Source organism: Thunnus thynnus, chromosome 23 (assembly GCF_963924715.1).
Source record: "Thunnus thynnus chromosome 23, fThuThy2.1, whole genome shotgun sequence".
Classification (NCBI taxonomy): Eukaryota; Metazoa; Chordata; class Actinopteri; order Scombriformes; family Scombridae; genus Thunnus; species Thunnus thynnus.
In genome coordinates, this window is record NC_089539.1 from 22,399,532 (window position 1) to 22,426,423 (window position 26,892).

Sequence of the window (26,892 nt, forward strand, 5' to 3'; positions counted from 1 at the left end):
AATGGAACCAGAAGAAGAAACAACGGTGACACTTAAGGTCCCCAATTTAGCTTTTATAAACTTATTTTACTATATAGTTTATATTGTTTATAAATGTTAAATAGGGGCGACTTTTTTTAAAAAAAAGTTTCATTCAGACTTTTTATGATACTGAAATTTTAATTGTGATGTAATTCAGATGAAAATGCAGTTGTTTTTTTTTCCATCCAGTCTTTTATAAAAACAATGACATCATTCAAATGCCCAGTTTGCATTTTAATTTAATATTGTTCATAAATATCTGCTCAGTATGGAAGCCAACTTCTGCCATTTACATGAAAATTTTCCTCATAATTATGACTTTTTTAACACACTATAATGCAGTTGTTAGCAGATATAAGGACTTATGTGTTTTATTATAAAGACTTAAGTGTTTATGAATTTACACTGTAAAATATAACTTCTCCTATGACGACATATTTTACATTATTGTAACTATATTGTGATTCTTGATCTGTTTAGACAGCAGCCTCCACGTGTTAATGTCCACAGGAGAAGTTAGTTGTTGACAATTACATTAAAAAACACACATATCTGCTAATAACTAATTACAGTGTGTTATAGTTATGTACTGCTTATAAATACTGAATAGGGGGACTTGAAGTAAACTGCAACATAATGAGATACTAAGTCATAATTACGAGAAAAAAAACTTATAGTGTTGGATTTTTTTTTTCCATGACAGATTTGGTCTTCATACAACCTCGTAATAATTTAAAGGTGCAGTGTGTAGAATTTAGTGGCATCTAGCAGAACAGACTTGGCAGAAATAGAATATAATAGTCAAAAGTATGTTTTAATTATTGTGTAATCTTCTGAAAATAAGAATCGTTGTGTTTTCGTTACCTTAGAATGAGCCCTTTATATCTACAGAGGGAGCGGATCCTCTTCCACGGAGCCCGCCATGTTTCTACAGTAGCCCAGAACGGACAAACCAAACACTGGATCTAGAGAGGGCCTTTCCTACATGCTTGGAGGATGCTAGATGCCACTAAATCTTTAACACTGATCCTTTAATAGAAAGCGAAAGACAACTTTTTAAATGATCCATGATAAAATTGGACAGATCCAAGTTGCCATTTAGAATTTTACCTTCATGTTTTTGTGACACAGATGTTTACATAATTCTACGTACTTACGATCATGGTTGTTTTAAGGGTCAGTTCATGTTTGCGCCTGAAGAAAACTCAAGAGTGTCCATTATTACATCCATCCATCACAGCCTTTAGAGTCTCTGTGGCGCCGCAGGGAGCCGTAAAAATGTCCGCTGATGGCCGTGCATTCACATTTCATCCAGGGGCCGAGTTCTGTTTCACTTACAGTCGCACAAGTAGGTTTTAAAAATGTTTACTTCCTGGTTTAACACAGGAAGGGAGTCTGGGAGGTCAGTGACTTTAACTCACAGTTCAACACACCGTGCAGACGTGTGCTGTCGTCGTCGTTGTCGTCGGTATCGACCTGGTCAGCAGCGATTTCACCAAGCTGTAGTCAGTCCTTTCACAACATCAGCTGTGATGAGGGTCTCGGATTAGTCGGAGCCTTCCTGGTTCTCCAAGATGGGATCTGAGGACAGAGACAAGAGAGAGAGAGACGTCCAGATTCAAGTCAGGGTTTCTCTCTCAGGTGTTTTCTGTTGCTTTCTGATTCATGTAGAAAAAAGGACTCAACACAGCTGATGAGTAGTTTGTGAACAAAAAAAAGGGTAAAAATATATTTATATTCCCCAAACTAAGAGATTAGAGAGAGTTTTGTTGTATTAAAATGTTTTATCGTTACCTGCACCTATCAGGTTTGTGTTACCTGTCAGGGTGCTGCTGATGTTGGGCGGCGAGACAATCAGGACGGCGCTGCCAGATGTGATCCCAGAATGCACCACTGAACCCTCCACCGAGGGGGAACTCAGCTCCTGACACACACACACACACACACACACACACACACACACACAGACACAGTTTAACTTCCTGCGTTTTAATATCTTCAGTATCCGACCTTGTTTGTGTTTTTAAATCTGAATTAAATATTTGGATAAATGACTGAAATACCTTGTCAGTGAAGCCATCAGCCATTGACTCCTGAGTTTCCGTGACGACGCTCTCCGAACCTTCCAGGAGACTTGTGGCATCGAGGTGATCGTCCTGGCTCCGCCCCTCCGTCTCTGCAACAAGTTGTGATTGGCTGAGAGGATCTGAAGAGGCGGGGTCAGAGGTGACAGTTTGGATGATGACGCCATCGCTGGAGCAGAGGCCGTCCGTCTGAGGAGGGAAAAAACAAACAAACAAAATTTAGTGTGTAATAATCAACACCAGAAAAAGGCTGAAATCTTCGTCACTGACCGACAGGCTGTGAAGGATGATGTGTTCATGTGATGACGGCGAAGAGCCTGTCGTCAGGGTAACTGTGCTGTTATTGGCTAAGCTGAGAGGAAGGCCCTGACTGGTGGAGAGGCTGAGCGGCAGGCTCTGATTGGACGTTGTCTGGAGGTAGTAGGTCCCCGGGGTGCCGGTGGGCTGCAGGTGGAACGACTGAAAATCAAAAAACAACAACAACATCTTAGTCAGATTTAATAATAAAGTATGTTTTCTTATTAGAGTCAGGCTGATAGATCATCAGCCAATATGTGATTATCAGATTATCCTTTACTCTCAAATATTGATAACTGTATCAATTAGTCTGGCTGTAATTGTCACTTTTGTTACAGGATGTCCTGATATTAACTCTATATGTGATAGTTTTCATGCTTATTGTTAACGAGGCCACTGATTAACTTCAACACTACGCTACTCGTTAATTCACTGAGCCTTAACTGTTAAAGTAGCATGAAGTTTAGTTTACATTATAAGTTATTTACATTTTGCTCAAGTTTATAAGAGCAGTTATACAGCAGACTGGAACTGTGTTCAAGGTGTCCTGATATTGTACATGAGTGGTAGGAAAATGGTGGTCCGTGGGCCAAATCTGGCCCTCCAGCAAAAAACATTTGGCCCCTGAAGAAAGTAGATCAGCAGCAAATCTACTTTTACATCTTTGGTCTGGTAGCACAGAGGAAACATTTTCATATATGAGGTATTTTTGCCAAATTAGTCTGTTGTTCCTCACTAATGACAAACATTTGCTGTTATACTAAATATTGGTTGAATCTAACTACATTATTTCAGAGGACACCTGCCAAACCGTGAAATGTAGATGTTCTGACTTCTGCTGCAAACTTCCAGCTAACAGCAGGTTTAACATATAATACAACGTATTGGCTGGATCATTGTGTGATGTGCTCACAGGCAGGATCTCGAAGGTCTGCAGGGCTCCTGTGTTCAGAGTGATGGTTTCACTGTCGCTGGCTGCTGCTGAAGAATCTGAAGCTTACGAAGAGAAAACCAGAATCAGGATCAAGTCTAGTCTATGTTGAGTTAAAGCAAACAGACGGCACAGTGTGTCTCACCCAGGTGTGTGATCTGCAGCGGGATCTGTACGGGAATCTGCAGCGCCGCCACGGAGCTGGGGGCGGGGCTGCCGCCGCCGCTCTCCTCCAACCGGGTGAGTCGGATCTGCAGCGAGGACGAGGAGGGACTTCCTGGTCCGGCTGCCGTCTGCGAGGACGCCATCACCTCGTGGAGAGCCTTCAGGAGGACTGAACATTGACACACAGTTGACAACTTGTTTTTGTTTCCACAGCAGACTGGATCCTCGTGTGTGTGTGTGTGTGTGTGTGTGTGTGTGTGTGTTTACCGCCGAAGGGGATCTCCTTGTGATTGGCTACTTGTCTCTTGATGCTCCACCACTTGGATCGCAGCCACTGGGGCGATCGGACGCTGCTCCACCCGCCTGCAAGATCCTCCCACTTGATTTCATTCTCATCCTCCACCTGCAGCTCCAAAATCCTAAAAACACACAGTCGTTCATGTAGCTTATAGAGTGGAATCATAACACACGCACGCACGCACGCACGCACGCACGCACGCACACACACTCCGTACCTGCGTGTGAGGTTCAGGTCGTCCTCCTTCGTCCACTCCGTCCCTCCGCTGTGTTTCCAGTTCAGGTAGTTCAGCCATTTCGACCGACACTGTTTCTCTGAGCGCGTGCGAACCTGGTCGGCGACCGACGCCCAGGAGACGCCGCCCGTGACCGCAGAGCCTGGCGTCACGCCCGCCATCTCGTACACCACCTCAGCCAGCCGTCTCTCCTCTTCCTCGCTCCACTTACCTGATAGAAAGAAACACACGCACACAAAAACAAGTGAATTATATGTGAAAAACAAACAAACATACAAGGATTCAATTAAAAGTCAATGAGTTTACAACATTCAGTATCTATAAATATATAGAAATAAAATCATTTTGTGCTGAAACCAGAAAACAATAAAAAGAAAGAACAAGAAAATTACAAACATGCAGAGATTTTCCCTAAAATTTTACTACTGTTACAGTCTGTCAGTTTTTCTAACAGCTTTTAAGAACATGAGGAAGTGAAACTCAGAGGTTAAACTGTAAAATCCACCTGTATACTTTCTATATGTGCTTATCATGTCATTAAGATCCCAAAAAATCCAAATACTACTTAAAGTAATACTTGGATGAAATCTGGTCATATTATCTCTTTTATAACTTCATATTACAGCTAAACAGTCTGAGTTTATGATAATTTATTAATTTGTTTTGTTTTACAATCCACAAATGGAATATTTTGATTTCAGTTAAAGGAACAGTCTGATATTTTAGGGAATATGCATGTGTGTCTTCATGAGTGCTGATATAGAGCGCTGGGACTTTTAACTATTACATGTATCACTCCGCTTTACAGGTGTTATAATAACTGTTAAATACATTAACAGTCGTTACTGAGCTTAGATTGTAACAAACTCCGACAGACAGCTTCTGTTTTAACCGTCGTTCCCCTGAGAGTAAAGCAGCTGTCACAGATGTTACCCAGGATGTGCATCACAATCACACGTCAACCAAAGCGACTGTCAACAGACTCTCAGTTCACTGGATGCACAATCAATGGAAACATACAGATTAATGTACATGATGTAAAGTAACTGGCCTGCAGTAAAGTGTAGACAAAGTAGTGACTGTGCAGGAAAATGTTGAAAATACTCCACAAAAAGTAAAAGTCCTGCATGAAAAATCCTCCTACAGTAAAAGTACATAAGTATTATGAGCTTGATGTAGTTAAAGTATTGCAGTAAAAGTACATAAGTATTATGACCTTGATGTAGTTAAAGTATTGCAGTAAAAGTACATAAGTATTATGAGCTTGATGTAGTTAAAGTATTGCAGTAAAAGTACATAAGTATTATGAGCTTGATGTAGTTAAAGTATTGCAGTAAAAGTAGTGGTTTGGTTCCTCTGACTGATATATTATTATATATGACATCATTAGATTATTAATAGTGAAGCATCAGTGTTAGAGCAGCATATTACTGTTGTAGCTGCTGGAGGTGGAGCTAGTTTACACTACTTTATATACAGTTAGCTAGTTTAGTCCAGTGGTTCCCAACCTAGGGGTCGGGCCCCTCCAAAGGGTCAGCAGATGAATCTGAGGGGTGGTGAGATGATTAATGGGAGAGGAAAGAAGAAAAAACAAAGTTCTGATACACAAATCTGTTTTCAGTTTTTGGATTTTTTCTCTAATCTTTGATTTTTGCTGAAATATTGGATCATTTGAACATTTATTGAAATGAAAGCATGTGAGAAGTTTAGAGGGAAAAATCACTATTTGGTGGAGCTGTTAACAACTCATAGACATGTGAAATGTGACCCCGACTACACACTGCTTTTTGTAAGACGTCAAAAGACAAAAAGGTTGGAAACCACTGGTTTCATCTTTAACAATGTGTTGTATTTTAAAAGCTTGTTATATTATCCATTGTGTCAATAAATGTAGTGAAGTGGAAGTATAAAGTAGCATCACATGGAAATACTCAAGTTAAGTACAAGTACCTCAAAATTATACTTAAGTACAGTACTTGAGTACTTAGTTACTTCACTGCTCATCAGTTTCCTCTACAGATTGGTCCAGGATGTGTGTTCCCAAACTTTCAGACTGTTCATTAAGGATTCGTACCTGTGTTGCACGTGTCCTTCATCAGTCGGCAGCGGTCTTTAACAGACGAGGCGCTGCGACCCAGAGCTGCTCCGATAGTTGCCCAGTCGTTGCCGTGTTTCTCTCTCAGCCTGAACACACATCAGAAATAAACTGATAAATATTAAAAGCATGACTGAAGGTTACCTTTTTTGCATTAAAGACACATTGAAGTTTTACTCACGTTTTTAGTTTCTCTATCTCGTCTGGAGTGTACCTGAAGAAAAACGAGAGAACAATGGATTCTGTTACCATTAGACAACACAGACGTGTCTCCCCCTCTTCATCTCCTCCTCATCATCATCATCATCTCCTCCTGCACTCACTTGCCGACGTGGTTTCGGTTGTCGTACATACGTAGAACTCGTCTGTAGACGGCGAACAGCGGCCTGTTTAACCCCCACGCCACTGAGCGGTAAAAATCCTTCCTCTCCTCTTTAGACATCTCAAAAATGATCTCTGCTGGGTCCTCGATGCCTCTGCCCTGACACACACACACACACACACACACACACACACACACACACACGCACACACGTCAGGTTTACATCCACATGTAGCACAAACAAACTCTCTCCCCCCACATATAAGACAGTCAGACTCCATCACCTCATTTAAGTCCCACCTCAAAGCTCACCTGTTCAAACTGGCATACTCTCTATAACTGGACACTGTGCACATCACCTGTTTTTATGCTGATGTTTTGTTTTAATTGATGTTTTTTTTAATTCTTTTATGCTTTTATTTCTTGTAAGGTGACCTTGGGTGACTTGAAAGGCGCCTCCAAATAAAATGTATTATTATTATTATTAAATATTAACCAAATTTTTCACAAAAACTGCAAAAGAAAATGCGAATTAACATCCAATACTGTTGTGTGAATATTAGGAGTCATTAAAAGATCAAACGATGGAAAAACGTGACGGAAATACGAGATTTCTGTTTGTTTCATGTATTAATTTGAGAAACTCCTCATCGCTCCACACAAATCTTTTACAACTTTTACTTTCTAATTTCTGACATTTGTTTGATTTTACATGGAAAATGAAAATATGCATAAAAACAGTTAATATGTGTAAGTGTGTGAGGGTAACAGTGATGCTTCCTCTCAGCAACACTCTCCTGAAAAAACAAAGGTTAAAAAAAAAGAAAGAGAGTGAAAAGTAAAAACCAAGATGGTGAAAAAAACTAAAACAATCAGACACTTACCTTCACATATCGATCGATGTTGCTCATGAGAATATCGATCTCCTCTTTAGACCACATTCCCTGCTTCCACTTATGACCTAAAGAGGAAGAAATGTTTTTTTTTAAAGAGATGATTAAACTCTGCAGAGTGTTTCTGTTTCTCTGATCTGCCTGTTAACATCTTCATCAGCTGTTGTTTTTGTCTTTTCTGTTGAAATCTTTCATTTATCTTCTTACTTTTTCCTCCTGTATCGCTCCGTCTCTCCGTGCTGCAGGAATGCGTTTCAGCAGAACTACTTTTTTTTCGAAGTTTAAGTATTGAACATCACTAAATTTCAAATGCTTTCTGTTACAGATTTTGTAGATAACTCACGTAATTAAGGTTACAGCTGACCAAACCTGCACGAACATGTGGAGAAAACTAACACAGAGCAACGTTTTTACAACACTAAACTGTCACTAGATACACGGGAAAGATGATCTGTAACATCTCTGTCAGAGTTTAATTAGACACTTTTTACCTTTGAGATGTTTTTTTTTCTACTTCAGTAAAACTTCAGCAAAGTTTTTGCTTAAACAGGCTGTTTTTGCGTATCTGTTTTCCAAGTTACAGGAACGTTTATTTAAAGTATCGACTCATTTTTCAACATTATTTTCATTGAGAAGGATGTGTGAATGGAGTCAGTGTATGTAGTTGATGGTTTGGGACACACACAGGCTACGTTAACTACGTATGTAGCGTTACTGATTGTTCATTAAAGTGGGACATGTGGTAAAGTTTTGAAAATGCGAGGATGAGTGTCACATACAAAGCGTCACCTCTAGTTGACAGTTGCTTTATTCTAAATACTGAAAATGTTCTTTATGCTTTCATGACATCGTGGCAAAGAGGAAACTCATGCTGATACTAATATATCTATATATATATAATATATCTGATCTATACTCTGCTGATAACATCGGCCATGTTGATGTAATGATCAGGACCTAGTGTGAGTATATAGTGTGTGAGTTTGTACCCTTGTTAGCCAGCGTATCTTTGTCTTCTTTAGTCGTAAACCAGGCCTGACTGACAGGTGAAACCTCTGTCTTCTCACCGGGGGAGAGCGACTCCTCCTCCTCCTGCAGGATCTACACACACACACACACACACACACACACACACACACACACACACACACACACACACACACACACACACACACACACACACACACACACAAGAGGTACTTTTCAGAATAAAATGTTTTCTAGTAATGTGAAGTAGCCCTTTAGTCTTTATAGACCAAATCACTGTGCGTCTCGCTAACAACAACAACAACAGTCACTTCCAGGTAAACAGCTGGCAGTTGATTTGAATTGCGGAGAAATCAGCAAACTTCTTTATTTCTGTTGTCGTTTTCAGCCGTAACTGTAACATTTATTAGATATATAGTTAAACACGACGGTCTGACCTATCTGACGTTTCTGCTGTTTATATTATGTACTGCGTCGCTTTGCTTACGTCTTTGACATCTCACCGCCGGTCGGACTAACTGGTTGCTGCCTTTGTCGTAGCAGGAAACTGCCTCATCACTGATTTACTCATTTATACTTACTTTTAATTACTTTTACTACTTCACGCTTATACTTACTTAAACTTACCTTTAATTACTTTTACTACTTCACGCTTATACTTACTTAAACTTACTTTTAATTACTTTTACTACTTCACGCTTATACTTACTTAAACTTACTTTTAATTACTTTTACTACTTCACGCTTATACTTACTTAAACTTACTTTTAATTACTTTTACTACTTCACGCTTATACTTACTTAAACTTACTTTTAATTACTTTTACTACTTCATGCTTATACTTACTTAAACTTACTTTTAATTACTTTTACTACTTCACGCTTATACTTACTTAAACTTACTTTTAATTACTTTTACTACTTCACGCTTATACTTACTTATGCTTACTTTTAATTACTTTTACTACTTCAAGCTTATACTGACTTAAACTTACTTTTAATTACTTTTACTACTTCATGCTTATACTTACTTAAACTTACTTTTAATTACTTTTACTACTTCACGCTTATACTTACTTATGCTTACTTTTAATTACTTTTACTACTTCACGCTTATACTTACTTAAACTTACTTTTAATTACTTTTACTACTTCACGCTTATACTTACTTAAACTTACTTTTAATTACTTTTACTACTTCATGCTTATACTTACTTAAACTTACTTTTAATTACTTTTACTACTTCACGCTTATACTTACTTATGCTTACTTTTAATTACTTTTACTACTTCACGCTTATACTTACTTAAACTTACTTTTAATTACTTTTACTACTTCATGCTTATACTTACTTTTAATTACTTTTACTACTTCATGCTTATACTTACTTATGCTTACTTAAAAAGCCTAAACTTCTTTGTTTACTTGCTTAAACTGACATTTATTTCTGCGCCGCACAATTAAAGAGTTATTATAAACAAACATTGTGACTGGTTCTGTATAAAGTTGCATTTGTTTGTGACAAGTTTATCTTGTTATGCTGTATTTCACTTCTTCAGGATATGTTTTGTTGTTGTTTTTTTTTATTACAAGAATTTTTCTTTTTGAGTTTTCAGTTACAGATAATGAATTTTATCTCATCTATTATGTATCGGGTCCTATCATTAATTGTGTAGTGTATATAATGTCAGCTCGAAGTAACTATTTTGGTGTCTATATGTTCTTTGCTCTTTGTCATGTTGACCACCAGGAGAGTCGAAATGTTGCTTTATTCAGTGACATTACGTTTTTTGGGAGGTAAAATCAAAATGAAAGTGTACAGACAAAGACAGAGGTAGAAAAAGAAGAAGAAGAAGAAGAAGGAGAAGAAGGAAAAAACTGTACCTGAATCTGAGCAACACCCTCCTCAGAAAGATCTCCATCTGCTGTGGCCGTCATCGTCACCTCGAAGCTCTCATCGTTCTCCGACACTGAGAAGACAGAGAGAGAGAAGAAACAGTTACAGTTAGAGTATGTTGTGTTTATTTACCCATTAAACTTAAGAAACTGATAAGTGGCTCCAGCCCTAAAAGTAAATATCTTCAGATCTATTAAACTGAATTTAGACTATAAAACATGATGTTTAGTTGTTTTATTTATGAATTAGAGATTAGACAACACAATTTGAGAAAACTAACACTCAAAACTAATTATAATCACCGATATGTATGCATAAACTTATTATTTTATTACTAAAATTAAGTCTGGTACACATCTACAAATACAATTTACATTTTACAGTTTCATTTAGCAGATGCTTTTATCCAAAGCAACGTACATCTGAGAGCTGAAACAACACAAGCAAGGATCTAGTCAGGAGAGAACAATGCGAGTAAATGCCATAAAGCTAAGTCCAAATCCAGTAGGACGTAGGTGCCGACAGGCGGTGCACAGAGACAATACATAGAATGCACAGAAGCTTTGATTTTTTGTTTGTTTGTTTTCTTCAGTCCATCAAGTGCAGAGGTGTTTGCGAAAGAGCTGGGTCTTAAGTCTTTTCTCTTAGATTGAGAGAGACTCTGCAGATCCAACAGAGTTTGGTAACTCGTTCCACCACCAGGGATCTACAGAAGAGAAGAGTCTGACTTGCGACTTAGGGCCCTGTTGTGCTGGTAGTACCAGGTGCCTTTCATTGGTAGAGCGTAGTGAGCGGGAGGGAGTGTAGACCTGAATGAGGGAGTTCAGGTGGATGGGAGGTGTTTTAGTTGTTCTGGATCACCTGCAGAGGTTTGAACGTACATGCAGGGAGGCCTGCCAGTAAAGAGTTGTAGTAGTCGATGTGTGATATTATGAGAGTCTGTACCAGGAGTTGTGCTGCATGCTCAGACAGGTAGGGTCTGATCTTCCTGATGTTGTACAGGGCAAGACCGAGCAATTAAGGCCACGTGAACCTTAAAGGTTAGTTGGTCATCGATCATGACACCCAAGTTTCAGGAAGACTTTGTGGGAATGAGTTGGGCTGATTCGAGCTGGATGCTGATGTTTTTGTTGTATAGAGGGACTAGCTGGGATGACAAGGAGCTCAGTCTTTAGGGGGTTAAGTTGAAGGTTGCGTTCTTTCATGCATGCCGATATATCGGCAAGGCATGACGAGATCCAAGCCGAGACTGTGTGGTCTTCTGGTGGGAACGATAGGAAGAGCTGGGTATCATCAGCATAGCAGTGGTATGAGGAACCATGGGACCGGATTATTGCACCAAGTGAGGTGGTGAATAATGAGAAGAAGAACATCTGTAGTGTTAATTTTACTTATATCAATAATTTGTCTAGTCATCACTTCTTAAAAGAGCTGTCTGAGGGTTACTCAACTTACTAACTTGGTTTGAAAATTGGTTTACTTAAATCAATATATAATCAATATTTTTTCTAATAACACTGCATGATCTGTCAGTTTGTAATATGTTGGTCGTGGTTCGTAGTGATGAACCTACAGAGAATTATCAGCGACTGATGCTTTACGGAGCTTTATAGGGAGTTTCAGCTCATTGTTTATCTGTCCGGCTGCAACTTTACTGTTTTGGTTCACTCTCAGCGCTCTCATAGCGTCGTTTTTAGCCACAGCAGGCAGCTGTTTTCAGAGAAAAAGCTCTAAAAAGCCACTGTACACTACCTGCTCAGCACCAAACAGCAAACAGACACAGTTAGCTGTAGACTAGCTGGTGAACATAGTGGAGCATTTAGCTGCTAAAGAGCCAGATATTTCCCTCAGGAGTTGGTAGAGAGCAAAAACAGAGCTAAAAGAGAGTGAATATTGGACTTACATTCACCAGGTGGACAGAAACACGACTCCAAATGAATGATAATGTTGCTCCGTAACTGCTGGATGTGGAAATAAGCAACTGTTTGCTAACAAGTTCAACATATCAACTTAAAAGCTGATGATATGTCAGTTTTGTGTTTCTGCTGCCCCCAAGTGGCCAAAAAAAAAAATCAGTCAGCAGGTTTAAGGTTGAGGTGGACATTATGTTAGTGAGGCTTCTTACAAGTATACAAGTACAAAATGTGTGTGTCTTACTTGGTAAGGTGACCACAGAGAACTGTGGTGTTTCTGAGTCTTCTTGTTCGTCCGTGGAGAGACGTAGTTTCTTCTGAAGGGGCTCAGAGTCCTCATCTACACACACACAAGTTGTTAATACATACTTATGTTTGTTTACATAAAATACTGGAGAAAAACTGGCTTAAAAAAGTAAAAAAAATGTCTGTAACAGCAACAGGAGTGTAAAAAGGATAAATTAGGCAGGAAAAGAGACACAGAAAGGTGTGTGTGTGTGTGTGTGTGTGTGTGTGTGTGTGTGTGTTAACCCACCGTTGGGAGGACAGTGCAGTATGATGCTTCCATCGCTGTCCTGAGTGAGCGTGACGGAGTTGACGGTTTCCAGCGCCGCAGTGTCCTCGTCCTCTGCTGCCGAGCTCATCGTTCACCTGGAAATAAATACAACGGATGAACTGCTGGGTCTCATTTCACAGCCACGGGTCTGTGCACTAACAGGAAGGGAAGAACATTAATGTGTCTCCACTCGTTCAATGAACACACGGTCAATGAGAGGAAAAGCAGAACTGGCAGAAACAAACATCTGATACACTTGAATTACAGAATGTCAGCAAAAGTCATGATACTGTTTATGTAGTTGGAAAATCAAATTAAAATATACATAATTCTGTGGAAAAATAGTTTAAAAAAGATTATTTACAGCTTAAAATATTTACTGTAAGTGTTGAATAAATATTTATTGAAACTATTTTATACATTCTGATGATTTTGACCACTATGATAATTTAACAGCATGAGCAGACATACAATATAACACTAAACAGACTAAACATGACAGACGTTCTCTTTTCCATTTATTCCATATAATAACTTGTAAATACTTCATGTTTCATTTAAATGATCCACTTCACAGTTCATGTCAAAAATATTCCCTTTAACTCTTAGCAGATATTCTGGACAATCTCAAACCACTGATCTTTATCTGGAGGATCAGCTTTACACCAGTTTCTTGTAATAGTTTTTTTTTTCCAAATATCTTTTCTATAAGATTAATTCAGTATCACTGGTTCGGGTCTCAAGACACATTTGAAAGGTTACAAGATTATTTATAGAAAAAAAAAATACTTATGCTTCATAAATTTATGCTTATTTTTTTCAGACTTCCTCTTTAAATCTTTGTTTATTTTCTTGTAAATTATTATTGAATAATTGTACTTGTTTGGGACTCTCGTGACTCTACATATTATTCTGATAAATAAGGAGACAGAATTTGTCTTTGATTGAATTGGTCACAAATGGTAAAAAAATGCAAACAATGAGTAGAGCTGCAATCGATTATTCATTTGGAGTCATTTTATTAGAAAGAAAATGTCCAAATTCTCTGATTCCAGCCTCTCAAAATATGAATATTTTCTGGTTTATTTTGTCTTCTGTGACAGTAAACTGAATTTATTTTAGTTGTGGACAAAACAAGACATTTGAAGATGTCAGCTTGGGCTTTGGGAAACAGCGATCGACATTTTTCACCATTTTCCGACATTTTATCGACCAAACAACTAATCAATCAATCAATAATGAAAATAATCATTAGTTGCAGCCCTAATGAAGAGGCTGAAGTATTTTGCTTTAAGGCATTGGGAACCACAGTTCTATATTATTTGATATTTCTCCGGCGGCCATATTGGAGGTCCTAAATTTTTGGGCGTCGACAGAACAGCTGGTTGCTTTTCTACAGTTCTCCATTTCAAAAGAAAGAGAGTTAGATGGTTTGTTTCTGTCATTTGTTAAATTGGGGCAGATTATCATCTTTAACATCATCATTAACCTTGTTGGATAACCACCACGAACACTGTCTGATATACAGCGATAGTATAAACCCTGTAGTTTGTCCTGATTTTTGTTTGTGATGATGCTTATTTTCGTCTCATTCTTCAGTATATCAAAATGTTTCTGTGCTGACAAGAGTAAAAGATACACAAACACTAGTATATTCTAGTTTCAGGGCAGTAATACAAAACTATGAGAAATGTTTATTTGGAAATAACAAAACAAACAAAAAACAGACAAGTTAATGATATAATGTATCTAATGAGTTTTCACATATTGATAGATGGGACTGGTTCATTAGGGTTAGAAGTGATCCACAAACAAGTCATTTCAATAGAATCTAATAAAACTACTGTGTTGTTCACTGGAAACAAAATGTAGTCACTACAGCCAGCAGTTTGGATAAAAAACCTTGAAATATGTTGTGCTTGTTGGTACAGTATGTATCCAGCAGTGGAGGAGGAAGTATTCAGATCCTTTACTACAGTAAAAGTACAAATACAGCAATGTAAAAATACTGCATTACAAGTAAAAGTCCTGCATGAAAAATCCTACTTAAGTAAAAGTACATAAGTATTATGAGCTTGATGTAGTTACACAAATCTGTTTTCAGTTTTTGGACTTTTTCTCTAATCTTTGATTTTTGCTGAAATATTGGATCATTTGAACATTTATTGAAATGAAAGCATGTGAGAAGTTTAGAGGGAAAAATCACTATTTGGTGGAGCTTTTAACAACTCATAGACATGTGAAATGTGACCCCGACTACACACTGCACAAAAGCCAAAAAGGTTGGAAACCACTGGTTTCATCTTTAACAATGTGTTGTATTTTAAAAGCTTGTTATATTATCCATTGTGTCAAATCTTCATGTGAAACGTAACTAAAGCTGTCAAATAAATGTAGTGGATATTTCCCTCTGAAATGTAGTGGAGTGGAAGTATAAAGTAGCATCACATGGAAATACTCAAGTAAAGTACAAATACCTCAAAATTGTACTTAAGAACAGTACTTGAGTAAATGTACTTAGTTAATTTCCACCACTGGCACCCCGAACGAGAAGATGGATGACCTATTACAGGTGTAAAGTCGAGTAACAATAGATGGTGAATGCATTTCTGCCAGTTATCAAGATATATGTTAATTTGTTATTTTTTTTAATGGAGTTTGGCGTAAAGATGCAATGCAGCTATTGAAAACATTTGGATTCAGCGCAGAGATGGATGCGTCACTTTACGTGATGTTAAGACCAAAAAAATCCCTTTAGTTTCATGATGTTTAAGTCTTGATGACTACTTGTTTTGAATGCACAACAATGCTAACTGTTAGCATCCAGCGAGCTCGCCAGCTCAACGAAAGACGAAAAATCTCCGGCGCCATGTTAAGTCGACAAGGTGAAGCTTATGGCGTCTGTGCGGGTTTGACGCTGATCTGACGCTTTATTCTCGGTTTTGTGGCGATTTTTTGCCACCCTGAGCCCCCCGCGCGCTTCGACTACCAAACAGAAAGTGAATTTTACCGATGATTTGGATACTTACTTCCTGTTTTTGGTCCGGGGACTTGTGAGTTACCAGGATGGAGGTAAAGTGCCAGGATGCAGCAACGGCCGTGCGCGAGAGGCCCGGCCGGTTGCCAGGTAACAGAATTATCCGTAAAACGGCAGTAAGTGGTGGAAAGTAACTAAGTACATTTGCTCAAGTGCTGTACTTAAGTACAATTTTGAGGTACTTGTACTTTACCTGAGTATTTCTGTTCCATATAATAATATATCAATCAGATTGACACAACCGCTACTTTTACTGCAACACTGTAACTACATCAAGCTCATAATACTAATGTACTTTTACTGTAGTAGGATTTTTTATGCAGGACTTCTACTTGTAATGGAGTATTTTTACGTTGCTGTATTGGTAATTTTACTTAAATAAAGGATCTGAGTACTTCTTCAACCACTGGTGTCATTATTATTTGAAAATAATATACATGTTTTATTTAATTTGATAACATTCAACTTATGCAATTGATTTTATTTTTACTTTAGGAGCTACAACAGAAAAAGTATGAGTATGTGCTTCCTAAAGTTTAATTTGAATAATAAAGAATCAAATACAATAAAATATAAAGTCTGAAAATAGAAACTGGTCTTGAGATAGGTCTATAGATATTCTGACTTTTCATTAGCTGCGGTCCAGATTTTCTATTTTATTTTTAATTTTATAAAACATCATTCATTTATTTCAAAATAAATTTAGCTTGCATTCTTACTGACTTATTTTTTGAGCCCATTTGAAAACCTGCTCGCCTGCCAGAATTGAATAGAAAATAATAAAACATCCAACCACATGCAGACAGATTGACTCAAACTGAATGAAGGGAATAAGGTACAAATACATTTTCAGAAGCACTATTTAAAGAAATAATAACAATAATAATATATATTTTTAAGAAATGTGTTTTATTTAGTATCAAAGTCGTTCTTGACCTCGGAAATAGTAGTTTGACAAAATAATCTAAGATTACTGATGAAGACTGAGATGAAAGCTCCTTAAAAAGCTGTTAAGGATATCATGAGTTAAGTTTATGTTGTTTTAGTGTTTAATTATTTGTCTTTAATCCAAAACAATTAAATTTGCGTATAAAGAATCAAACCTGGCAACCACGCTGTCCGCTCTAAAATCTCTCCTGGTAGCAACCTGACTTCACTATATTTTTATTAACTTAAATAATGTTAAATAGATGCTAAAAAAAATAAATTAATTACACATATTTGTGGTGTTTATTCAGCAGCGACGTTTTATGAATAAACGAAGCCTGATTATGGGGAGACGGACACTTTGTCAAAGGTTCCACTGTCATTTCTGTCGGACGTTTATTAGCGACGTACTGAACCTTCAAGCTCGAAAAGTACAAATTACACATTTTAACATTTGTCTGCTGTAATTTAGCCAAAAGAAATGGGAGAACAGCCAGTGAGAGTGTAAGTTATACTTTACTAATACTTCACCTGTGGCTTTAATCGCTTTAATATCGTTGTGGTTTAATCTGTGGCGGTTTTTCTTTCTATTTTATCTTAAAGCTTGATGCGACTGGCTGCTTTTTAGATTTGGCTGTCTAATAAAACACATTATTTCTTTAAAAAATGTAAATAAACTGGAATAGATACAGTTTCTTAACCGTTTCAGCTCGTGTTTCAAATACAGAACCAGTTGTTTTAATTGCAGCAAAGATCCAACAACAACCGACACACGACGCACCAAACCTCATTCAAAAATATGCTAAATTTAGATTAAATTAACCTGCACATTTATAAACAAGGTACGACTCAACTGTGTTAAATTAAGATTTAATTAATAACTTGCACGTTTATAAACAAGGTAGGACTCGAAAATGTGTTAAATTGAGATTAAATTATGCATCGGCACATTAGTAAACAACGTGGGAGTATTTGCTATTTTGCTGTTGTTTGCTTAATTACGATTAAATGAGTCGTCTGCACGTTTATAAACTATGTAGGGCTCAAAATGTGATCAATTAAGATTAAATTAATAATCTGCCCATTTTGTAAACATTGAAGGACGCACCGAACCTCATTCAAAAATGTGCTAAATTAAGATTAAATAAATTATCAGCACATTTATAAACAAGGTAGGACGTAATGTCAGTACGTAATCAATATTAGTAGATGGAACTGAAAAACTCGGCACATATTTAATCCACCAAATTTCATTAATCTTAAGAAACTTTTAGTCTGATTCACCAACAAGCTGTTGGAGTGACAACCGGGTCTGTTACAGTTGTTTTAAATGTTATTGATGAAAGGCACATTTTGGTTTAAAACACCCAAATGTACATCTTTAATAAGGAGTAACGCACCATTAAAGTTTTATTTAGGCTGTGAGAAAAACATAAGGGAGAGAAAGCCATGAGTTATTTGGACTCTTGAATGCTTCTTCAAACGAATGTTATGCTGATTTTTGATGAGTAGAGTGCCTGTATATGTATTTAGTGTCATTGTTGTTAATATCCTATGAGGTATTGTTGATATAAGTTGATATAAAAGCATTAAAGTGCGTGTTTGTTTCCAGCCTGGCATGTGGGGATGTTGAAGGCAGACTGAACGCTCTGTTCAACCGAGTCCAGACCATCCAGAAGAAGACCGGACAGTTTGACGTGAGTCGGTCATAAAGCTGCAGCATCACGCTCTGAATCTGAAATATCTCTGTGTCCTTTTTACAGACACGACTCAGCCTGGAGTCGGTGAAATGTTCAGTAGTTATCACGTTATCTACCGTCCGGTTTGTTGTTGTTGTTTCCCTGCAGCTGCTGCTGTGTGTCGGAGAGTTTTTTGGAACGACGCTGGAGGCCGAGGCCGAGTGGCAGCAGTACAAGACTGGAGCCAAGAAAGGTACGAACAACTGCTAGAAAAGTAGCCATAGATGTAGGGCTGCAACTAACCGTTATTTTCATTATCGATTAACCTGTCGATTATTCTCTTGATTAGTTGTTTGTTCCATAAAATGTCAGAGAATGGTGAAAGATGTTGATCACAGCGTCCAAGATGACGTCTTCAAATGTCTTGTTTTATCCACAACCCCAAAGATTTTCAGTTTCCTGTCATAGAGGACTAAAGAAACTAGAAAATATTCACATTTAAGAAGCTGCAATCAGAGAATTTGGACTTGAATCAAAAGAATTGCCGTTACAGTTGGTAGATTTTTTGTTACGACAGATTAGTTTGTTCAGCAAAACTAAGAAGAATGATTAATTTTTATGAAAACAAAGATATCTCGGTCCAACAGTCATAAACACACTGATCAATTTTGGATTCTGGATGAAGAAATCACAGGTTTTCAGTTTTTGCTTCTTTTGTCCTCCCTCAGCTCCCATCCACACGTACATCCTCGGAGCAGCGAGCCAGGACACGGCGAAGAATTTCTCCAGCGCTGACGGCTGCGAGCTGGCTGAAAACATCACGTACCTGGGTAGGACACCGCTGCACAGGAGGGTTTGATTTGTACATTTAAGTTCCCGTTATTGAACGTGTGTGTGTGTGTGTGTTTCAGGTCGGCGGGGCGTGTTCACGGGCGTGTCGGGCTTACAGATCGCCTACGTCAGCGGTCGGGAGGCCCTGCAGGAGCCGGCCCCGGCTCACTGCTTCACGTCCAAAGATCTGTCGGCCCTCGTCGCCCCGCTGACCAGCAGCTCCAAGTTCAGAGGAGTCGACATCCTGCTGACGTCACAGTGGCCTCGAGGAGTGTGGAACTACGGAAACAACCCGGTAACTTAGAGTCAGAATCCAGAATATCTAAAAGTTATTGTTAAAAGGATGGACGAAGTTTCACGCGTGGTTTTTAAGTCAGTTTATTGTAACTGATGCCATTTGCAATTCTTCTGATTCATTACAGACAAAATCAAAAACTGGATTTAATTACAGTTAATTAAAACCTTTTTTGTATGAAAAACCTACTTTACACAATAAGGAAGATTGAATTTATGTTTTACTTTAAAGGACGAGTTCACAATTTCTCTTAAATCAACAGTCAGGAGCCCACATGAACATTGAAACATGTTTTTCATAATGACCTTACAATGGAAGTGATGGGGGACAAAATCCACAGTCCTCCTTCTGTGCAAACATGTATTTAAAAGTTTATCTGAAGCTAATATGAAGCTTCAGCGTCCACATGAGTCAAATTAAGTAGATATCTTTCAATGTTACAGTCTTTTTAGTGCCAAAGTTCCTCTTTTTGTTACTATACTTCCACCTGCAGCTCAACAGGGAAACACAAAGAGGGAATTTGATGCTAAAAAGACTGTAAATGTGTCAGATATCCACTTGATATGACTAACTCAGACTGCTGAAGCCTCATATAAGCTTCACATCAACTTTTAAATGACTGTGTGGACACACTGTGGATTTTGGCCTCCATCACTTACATTGAAAGCACATTTGAAGGATCTTTTAATATCCAGTATGAACAGGAGGAATGATTACAGCGAGGAAAACCTCATATTTTTTAAGTCATCCTAATTTTGGTTTAATTTTTGGACGTAAATGATTGAGAAACAGAACAAAATCACTATTGTCATTAATACTGATCCACAGTTTATTTGAAAATCTAGACGTGTTTTTAAGTTTCTAAAAGTTGCTTTTTATCATTTATCATTTTATCATCTATTTATACATGAATGAAACCGTTTGTGCAGCTCACATCAGTATCTCTTCGATCCGGTCGTGTTTCCTCACTCTTGTCTGGTCTCGTCTCATCTGTTGCAGGAAGTAAACACAAAGTTCTGCGGGAGCGGCGCCGTCGCCAACCTTGCAGACAAACTGAAGCCGCGCTACCACTTCGCAGCACTAGAGGGCGCTCACTACGAGAGACTTCCATACAGGTGCACCTGTGTTTACTTTTAGATGTTCATATACTAGAACTGATTCCCTGCTGCAGTCATAACACGTGTATGTGATATTTAGGAGTAACTGCACACTTATAAATTACAAAAATGTGGGTTTTTTGTTTTTTAAGAGCTTAATTAATCACCAACTGTTTTGATAATTGATTAACAGTCATTTGTATGGAAAATAATGCCCAAATTTTACTAAATGTGATTTTTCTTTCTGTTTTTTTAGTCCTCTATGACAGTAAACTGAATATCTTTTGGTTGTGAACTGTTGGTCGGGACGAAATCAGATATTTTAAGACATTTATAGACCAAACAGCTAATTGATTAATTGAGAAAATAGTCGACTGGTTAATCAATAATGAAAATAATTGTTAGTTGCAGTAAAACTTTGTGTCAGCTTTAACAGTACTACTACATGTGTTTTCGTTTCAGGAATCATGTTATTCTCCAGGAAAACGCTCAGCATGTCAGCCGCTTCATCGCCTTGGCAACCGTCAACAACCCCGCAAAGAAGAAGGTTCGTGTGTCGTCTGTATCGCAAAGAGTTTTCGTTTTGCGTTGTCAGACTTTGATGAACGGATCGTAGAACAGCCGTCTGTCTGTCTGTCTCTGCAGTATCTGTACGCCTTCAACATCATCCCCATGAAGACCATGGATCCATCCGAGCTGGTGAAGCAGCCGCAGGACGTGACGGAAAACCCCTACAGACGCTCCGGAAAAGACAAGACGGGCTTCGGCACCGCAGCCGAGGAGGTGAAATACTTATTTTTCCTCTCCTGTGAAAAGGGTTTTTATATCAACTGCGTTTTTTTCATTTTGAAGAGTTTGAAACCTTCTCTCTGTCTTTAGGAGCCGGCCAATCAGTTCTTCTTTGACCTGAGCAAGAAGCAGGGCGGAGGTCCTCGGGGTCGCGGCAGGAAGAGACCTTCGGACGGAGACCAGCAGTGGAGACGCTGGGAGGGAGACGGACGAGGCCGAGACCAGCAGCAGCAGGACGGAGACGGGCATCAGCATAAACAACCTCGCAGGCACCGTGAGTCCGACCAGACCAGAAAACATGATGAACTTCTGTTTGTAAAGAAGAAGCAGAAGATTAAAGTCTAACTAAAAGGGCTGCTGGTGTTAAAACTGTACAAGTAAACTGAGAATGAAAAGTATTTTACTATTTATTGTTTTTCTCGTGTTCAGCTCAGCCTCCTGGTCCCTGCTGGTTCTGTCTGGCCAGTCCTCAGGTGGAGAAACACCTCGTCATCAGCATCGGATCACACGTGAGTCCATCACTCAGATAATAATGAATACACAGTCAAATATATTAAATACACTGGAATTCAATGAGATAAACTGAAGGATCAAATGTTCCTTTATGGGTCGAGAACATGTCTCTGCTTCCGAAGCTAAATAAACTTAAAAAGAAACAAACAAAACAAAACAAAACAAAACAACAGATTAGCCTAAAAATGCTACAAAGCTATTTTTCTTAGCTGAAAAGTTTTGTTATGTTTTGGAGATTCCTGGTTCTCACAGGACAGAACCATCTGTTCTCTTTACATATTTTAAACTAAACTGACACGAATTAGACCACGGACCCCCATCTGATAAGATTTTTGCTTTCAGATGTCTTATTACAGAAACTCATGACTGAAATAGTCACACATTGTGTCGTTGTGTTACTTATGGATGGAATTATAGTGAAAATAAATGATTCCCCTTGTTGCTGTGGACCGCCTGGAAAACCCTCAAGGCCCTCTGAGGGTCCCTGGACCCCACTTTGAGAACCACTGCTCTAGAGGAGTTAAATATCTAATGTGCAATAATAACAATAATCAGAATAAGAGAGAAAAAAAGGAAAACATTGTGAAGATGGAAAAGTATAAATATGAATGAAAGTATTAAAATGTTAAAGTGAAAGTTTTTAGTTTAGGAAAAATGTGAAAAATACATGTGAGTGTTGTCTTCAAGTCTATCTTTCAATATTTATATCATCACATTTAATAACTTGGAGCTAGAAAGTGTTTGAAAACGTCTCACTTTGGCGCCATCTGGTGGTCAGTAAACAGCTACTAATCCTGATGAAGAGCTGCTAAAGGTGGAATAATCATTAAAGAATCAACACAGATTGGTTGAATAATAACAATCATATAGTAGTTGAGACTATAATCATAAACTCACTATAACCAGAGTATTATTTCTCTGCAGTGTTACTTGGCTCTGGCTAAAGGCGGCCTGACGTCTCGCCACGTGTTGATCCTCCCCATCGGTCACTACCAGTCTGTGGTGGAGCTGAGCTCGGAGGTGGTGGAGGAGATGGAGAAGTACAAGTCGGCCCTGAAGAGCTTCTACAAGAGCAAAGGAGAACGCTGCGTGCTGTTTGAGAGGAACTACAGGAGCCAACATCTGCAGCTGCAGGTACAGATTCATGTCGTATCTTATGGATCTGGATTAAAATGATATCTACCATTTCTTTTGTTTATTATTCATCATAACATATTGTGTACTGTCTCTTTAACAGTCGGAATATCATTTTATATTAAGGTAAAAGTCATGGAAGTCATGATTAAGCACTTTTTCCTTCTCACACTAATCTGCATTTTTATTTTTTGTCATTTATTCGATTTTACACATGCAAATAAATAAAACTAAATGCCATCTAGAGCTGCAACTAGTGATTATTTTCATTATTTATTAATTTTTTCGATTAATCGTTAAGTAAAGAAGGTGAAAAGTTCCTCTCACAATGTTTTGCTTTTTCTGATCATCAGTTCTAAACCAAAAAAATATTCAGTTTATAATCAAATAAAACAGAGAAAAGCAGCAAATTGTCTCATTGTAGGATTTAGATTCATGTTCGGGGTAACTGTTGTCTTCCTCAGAGAGATTCTGATCCGTCATGATCTAATGAGCGTCCATGTTTTTGTTTTTTTTTTCCAGGTGGTTCCGGTGCCGTTGGACCGCTGCACCACGGAGGACATCAAGGAGGCGTTCATGGTTCAGGCTCAGGAGCAACAGATGGAGCTGATGGAGATTCCTGAACACACCGACCTCAAACAGGTAACACACACACATACACACACACACACACACACACACACACACACACATATACAGAAACACACACCTGGACACAACACAGGTCTAAAAACACACATCAGAGTTGATTTATCTTCACAAGGTTGTTTTTTTCCCTCATAATCCAAAAGTTTAAGCTTTTTCCAATTTTTACAATATAGTGAATACTAGGGATGTGCAGTGAGCCCAGTATCTGTATCTGTATTTGTTGAGGCAGCAAAAATATTTGTATTTGTATTTGAATAAAAGTCGAAAGAGGCTTAAAAATCCTGTTTTTGTTTTTATTAGGCTTTTAAGTTTAGAAAATTAAAGTGTTCATGAATAAACAACCTAGCAGGTGGATGTGTCTCCCCTCATTGAGACCCGCTGACCGACATGTGCGCTGGTATTTGACATGTTTTTTTTTTTTCTTCCCGAAAACAAATAATTTTTAGAATATTTGCATTAAACAAATATTCGTTAAAAAAAAAACAAAAAAAAAACACTATTTGTGCTTTGCCTAATAACGTATTTGTATTTGTGCACACCCCTCTAGTGAATACAAAAGCTCACAACATCCGTCTGTTTGTGTTCAGATTGCTCCTCCTGGGACGCCGTACTTCTACGTGGAGTTGGACTCGGGGGAGAAACTCTTCTACCGCATCCAGAAACATTTTCCTCTGCAGTTTGGACGGTGAGAACAGACTCTCACACTAAACGCTGAAGACACACACCCTCATGTCTTCTGCTGTAATAAATAAGTGTGTGTGTGTGCGCGTGTGTGTGTGTGTGTGTGTGTGTGTGTGTGTGTGTGTGTGTGTGTAGGGAGGTTCTGGCCAGCGAGGCGTTACTGAACATCCCGACTCGAGCGGACTGGAAGGAGTGTAAACAGACTCGAGAGGAAGAGGAGGAGTGCTGCACAAAGCTGAGAGACGACTTCCAGCCGTTTGACTTCGCCTGGGACGACTGACGAGCGCACACACACACACACACACACACACACACACACACACACACACACAGGCAGGATCGTTGTTGTTGATGTAATGAATGCTGTTTTTTTTGTTTTTTCATCCCTAAAACAGTTTGGGAAGTACACTAATTTGATTTCTCTTCCAAATGAAAGGATTTGAAGCGTTACATCAGTGTGTTTACATGCACTTAAGTAACCGTGTTAGTTATTTTCTTAGTTGCCATGGAAACGAGTAACCTGGTTATTTAGCTGCATGTAGACACACTGCTTAATATTAAACTGTTTGGATTTTGGATTTTTCAGGATGTCACCTTGTGCTGTAAGAAATGATAACAGGCGTTTTTCTCTATTTTCTGACATTTTATCGACAAAAAATGTCGCAACAATCCGTCACGTGAGCTCCCGTAAAATGTCGAGTTTTTACACTTTTAGCGATAAAGTGTATTTCCCAAAATGTGGAACTGTCTCCTTTTAAAATGAGGTGCTGGTGTTTTATACCAGTGGGTTTTTTTCTTGGGTCATGAAAGTCTCCGTTTAAACGTTTCTGATTCTACAAAAAAATGACTTCAAAACACATGAATTTGGTTTCCTGTCGCTTTATGATGTAACAAACTTGTCACTTTTCAGTCTTTTTGTTCATCAAAGTGAAGTTGTAATTCACAAGAAGCCAAAAACCTCACTGTTGGTTTTAATTTTCAAAGTTTTTTTTATATTTTTCCTGCTCAAGTGATCATTACTTCCAGTATTTAACAACAAGACGTCTCTGCAGAAAGTCTAAAAAGTGACAAAATTGATGGATAAATAAAGTTTAAATCAACACAGACGGAGGCTTTAGAAAGACTTTTGATAAGAACAGAAAAAAAACTGTAAACAGATTTACTGTACAGCAGCTCAGAAACCTTTTCTATACATTTCTATAGAGGTTTTTTTGTTTTCACCCCCTCCAGAGAAAGTTGTTTTCTAAATGTTTTTGTAAATGAACTACAATTAAATTCTTATTTTGGGTTTCTTGTGTCTAATTGTTCATTAAAACCACGAAGGAAACATCATCTTGTCCACAGTGGAGTTTGAACCATGAAACAAAATATCCAAAATCCAACATTTATTTGTATATTTTACTCATTTGAACCATTTAGTTCTCTGAATAATTGCTTCTAAAAATGTAAAATTGTATTTGTTTCATAGGTCGGTGAGTTTCTTTGTCCTATCAGAGTCTAAATCTTTCCGTTTTGGTTCAAGATCAAAAACAAAAAGTTGACGTTTAGAAACTTCAGCCGTAGTTTTCGTTTCCGGCCGTTACGACGTCAGAGGAAATGTACCCAACAACATGTCACATGTTGTTAGCGCTGCTATAAGGTTTTATAAAGATCAGATTATTTTTTATATAAAACGTAAAAACAAACATATTTTGGTACAAGTTGATGAGTCTGGTGAGTCATCCTTTATAAAATGATTATATGCGTTTATTAATGGTTAATTTATTCATGATTAATAGATCGTTTATAGGGTGTTAATACATTTTGGGTTGCCAGGTTGTGGAGAATCCTCCAGCATCAAACTTTCTTTTTTAGCTCTTTAGTTCATCAGGAAGAACCTCAAAAGTCATTAATCACGAGTTTCTCAATTTCTAACAAACAGTCAACAAAACTTTCAGTCACCTGTTACAATAAATGTTAATAAATTATCAATAAAGGGTTCTTTTAATCCATAAAGTCTGTGGCTTTTAGTCCAGTACAAATATGTACCTCTATATATAGATACAATTATTTTGAATCTAACTCTCAGATCCATTTTCAATCAGATACAAGCCTCCAACCGAACATCGGCACTAAATGAAAAGTTATTATTCTGATCCGTCCTGACGGGAACGTGAACATCTGGATCTAATTTCTTGTCGATCCGTCCGCCAGCTGTGGAGACGTTTCACTCAAAACCAAACGTCAGTCTCCTGCTGTCTGTCGCTGGAGCAGAAGTCAGAAGACCAAACGTTTTTAGGATTCTTCCTCTGCTGGAATCATGAATGTTTGTATAAAATTTAATGATAGTTGAGATGTTTAAAGTCGGGACCGACCATCATCCCTCCACAGAACCACGATGGTTTAAGATAAAACTATAGATTGTGAGTAAATTGTGGATGAACTGTAGATGATCAAAGATCTTGTACAGATTGTTAAACCCTTTAAAGGAAAAACTTATGATTTTAAGCCATTAACACAAAACTTTCCCTGCACAGTAAAACCAAAAACACTTTTAGCAGCTACAAGTAACATCAACCGACTTTCA

At 38.0% G+C, this 26,892-nt stretch overlaps 2 protein-coding genes across 3 annotated transcripts; one reads left to right on the forward strand and one right to left on the reverse strand.

The window, feature by feature from the left end:
* Window positions 1-234: 234 nt before the first annotated feature.
* On the reverse strand, window positions 235-15,839 carry dmtf1 (cyclin D binding myb-like transcription factor 1). Of its 2 annotated transcripts, none has more exons than XM_067582145.1 (17): window positions 15,725-15,839; window positions 12,675-12,790; window positions 12,384-12,479; window positions 10,214-10,299; window positions 8,331-8,442; window positions 7,333-7,409; window positions 6,450-6,607; window positions 6,308-6,340; window positions 6,106-6,215; window positions 4,014-4,242; window positions 3,766-3,917; window positions 3,479-3,667; window positions 3,316-3,392; window positions 2,376-2,564; window positions 2,085-2,294; window positions 1,840-1,945; window positions 235-1,602 (listed from the first exon to the last, which is right to left on the reverse strand). In XM_067582145.1, the coding sequence occupies exons 2-17, from the start codon at window positions 12,781-12,783 to the stop codon at window positions 1,568-1,570; spliced, it is 1,968 nt and encodes a 655-aa protein (XP_067438246.1). In that variant the 5' UTR covers window positions 12,784-12,790; window positions 15,725-15,839; the 3' UTR covers window positions 235-1,567. The 2 variants fall into 2 exon arrangements, with proteins under 2 accessions (XP_067438246.1, XP_067438245.1); XM_067582144.1 differs by having other exon boundaries at window positions 3,316-3,398; window positions 15,725-15,838.
* Window positions 15,840-17,046: 1,207 nt separating this feature from the next.
* cwf19l1 (CWF19 like cell cycle control factor 1) lies at window positions 17,047-25,614 on the forward strand. Its single transcript, XM_067581391.1, has 14 exons — window positions 17,047-17,163; window positions 18,272-18,356; window positions 18,507-18,591; window positions 19,067-19,168; window positions 19,250-19,464; window positions 20,464-20,579; window positions 21,024-21,108; window positions 21,207-21,344; window positions 21,441-21,624; window positions 21,780-21,859; window positions 22,788-22,997; window positions 23,520-23,639; window positions 24,233-24,330; window positions 24,462-25,614. Exons 1-14 carry the CDS (start codon window positions 17,141-17,143, stop codon window positions 24,604-24,606), a joined length of 1,686 nt encoding a protein of 561 aa, XP_067437492.1. The 5' UTR covers window positions 17,047-17,140; the 3' UTR covers window positions 24,607-25,614.
* Window positions 25,615-26,892: the final 1,278 nt, after the last annotated feature.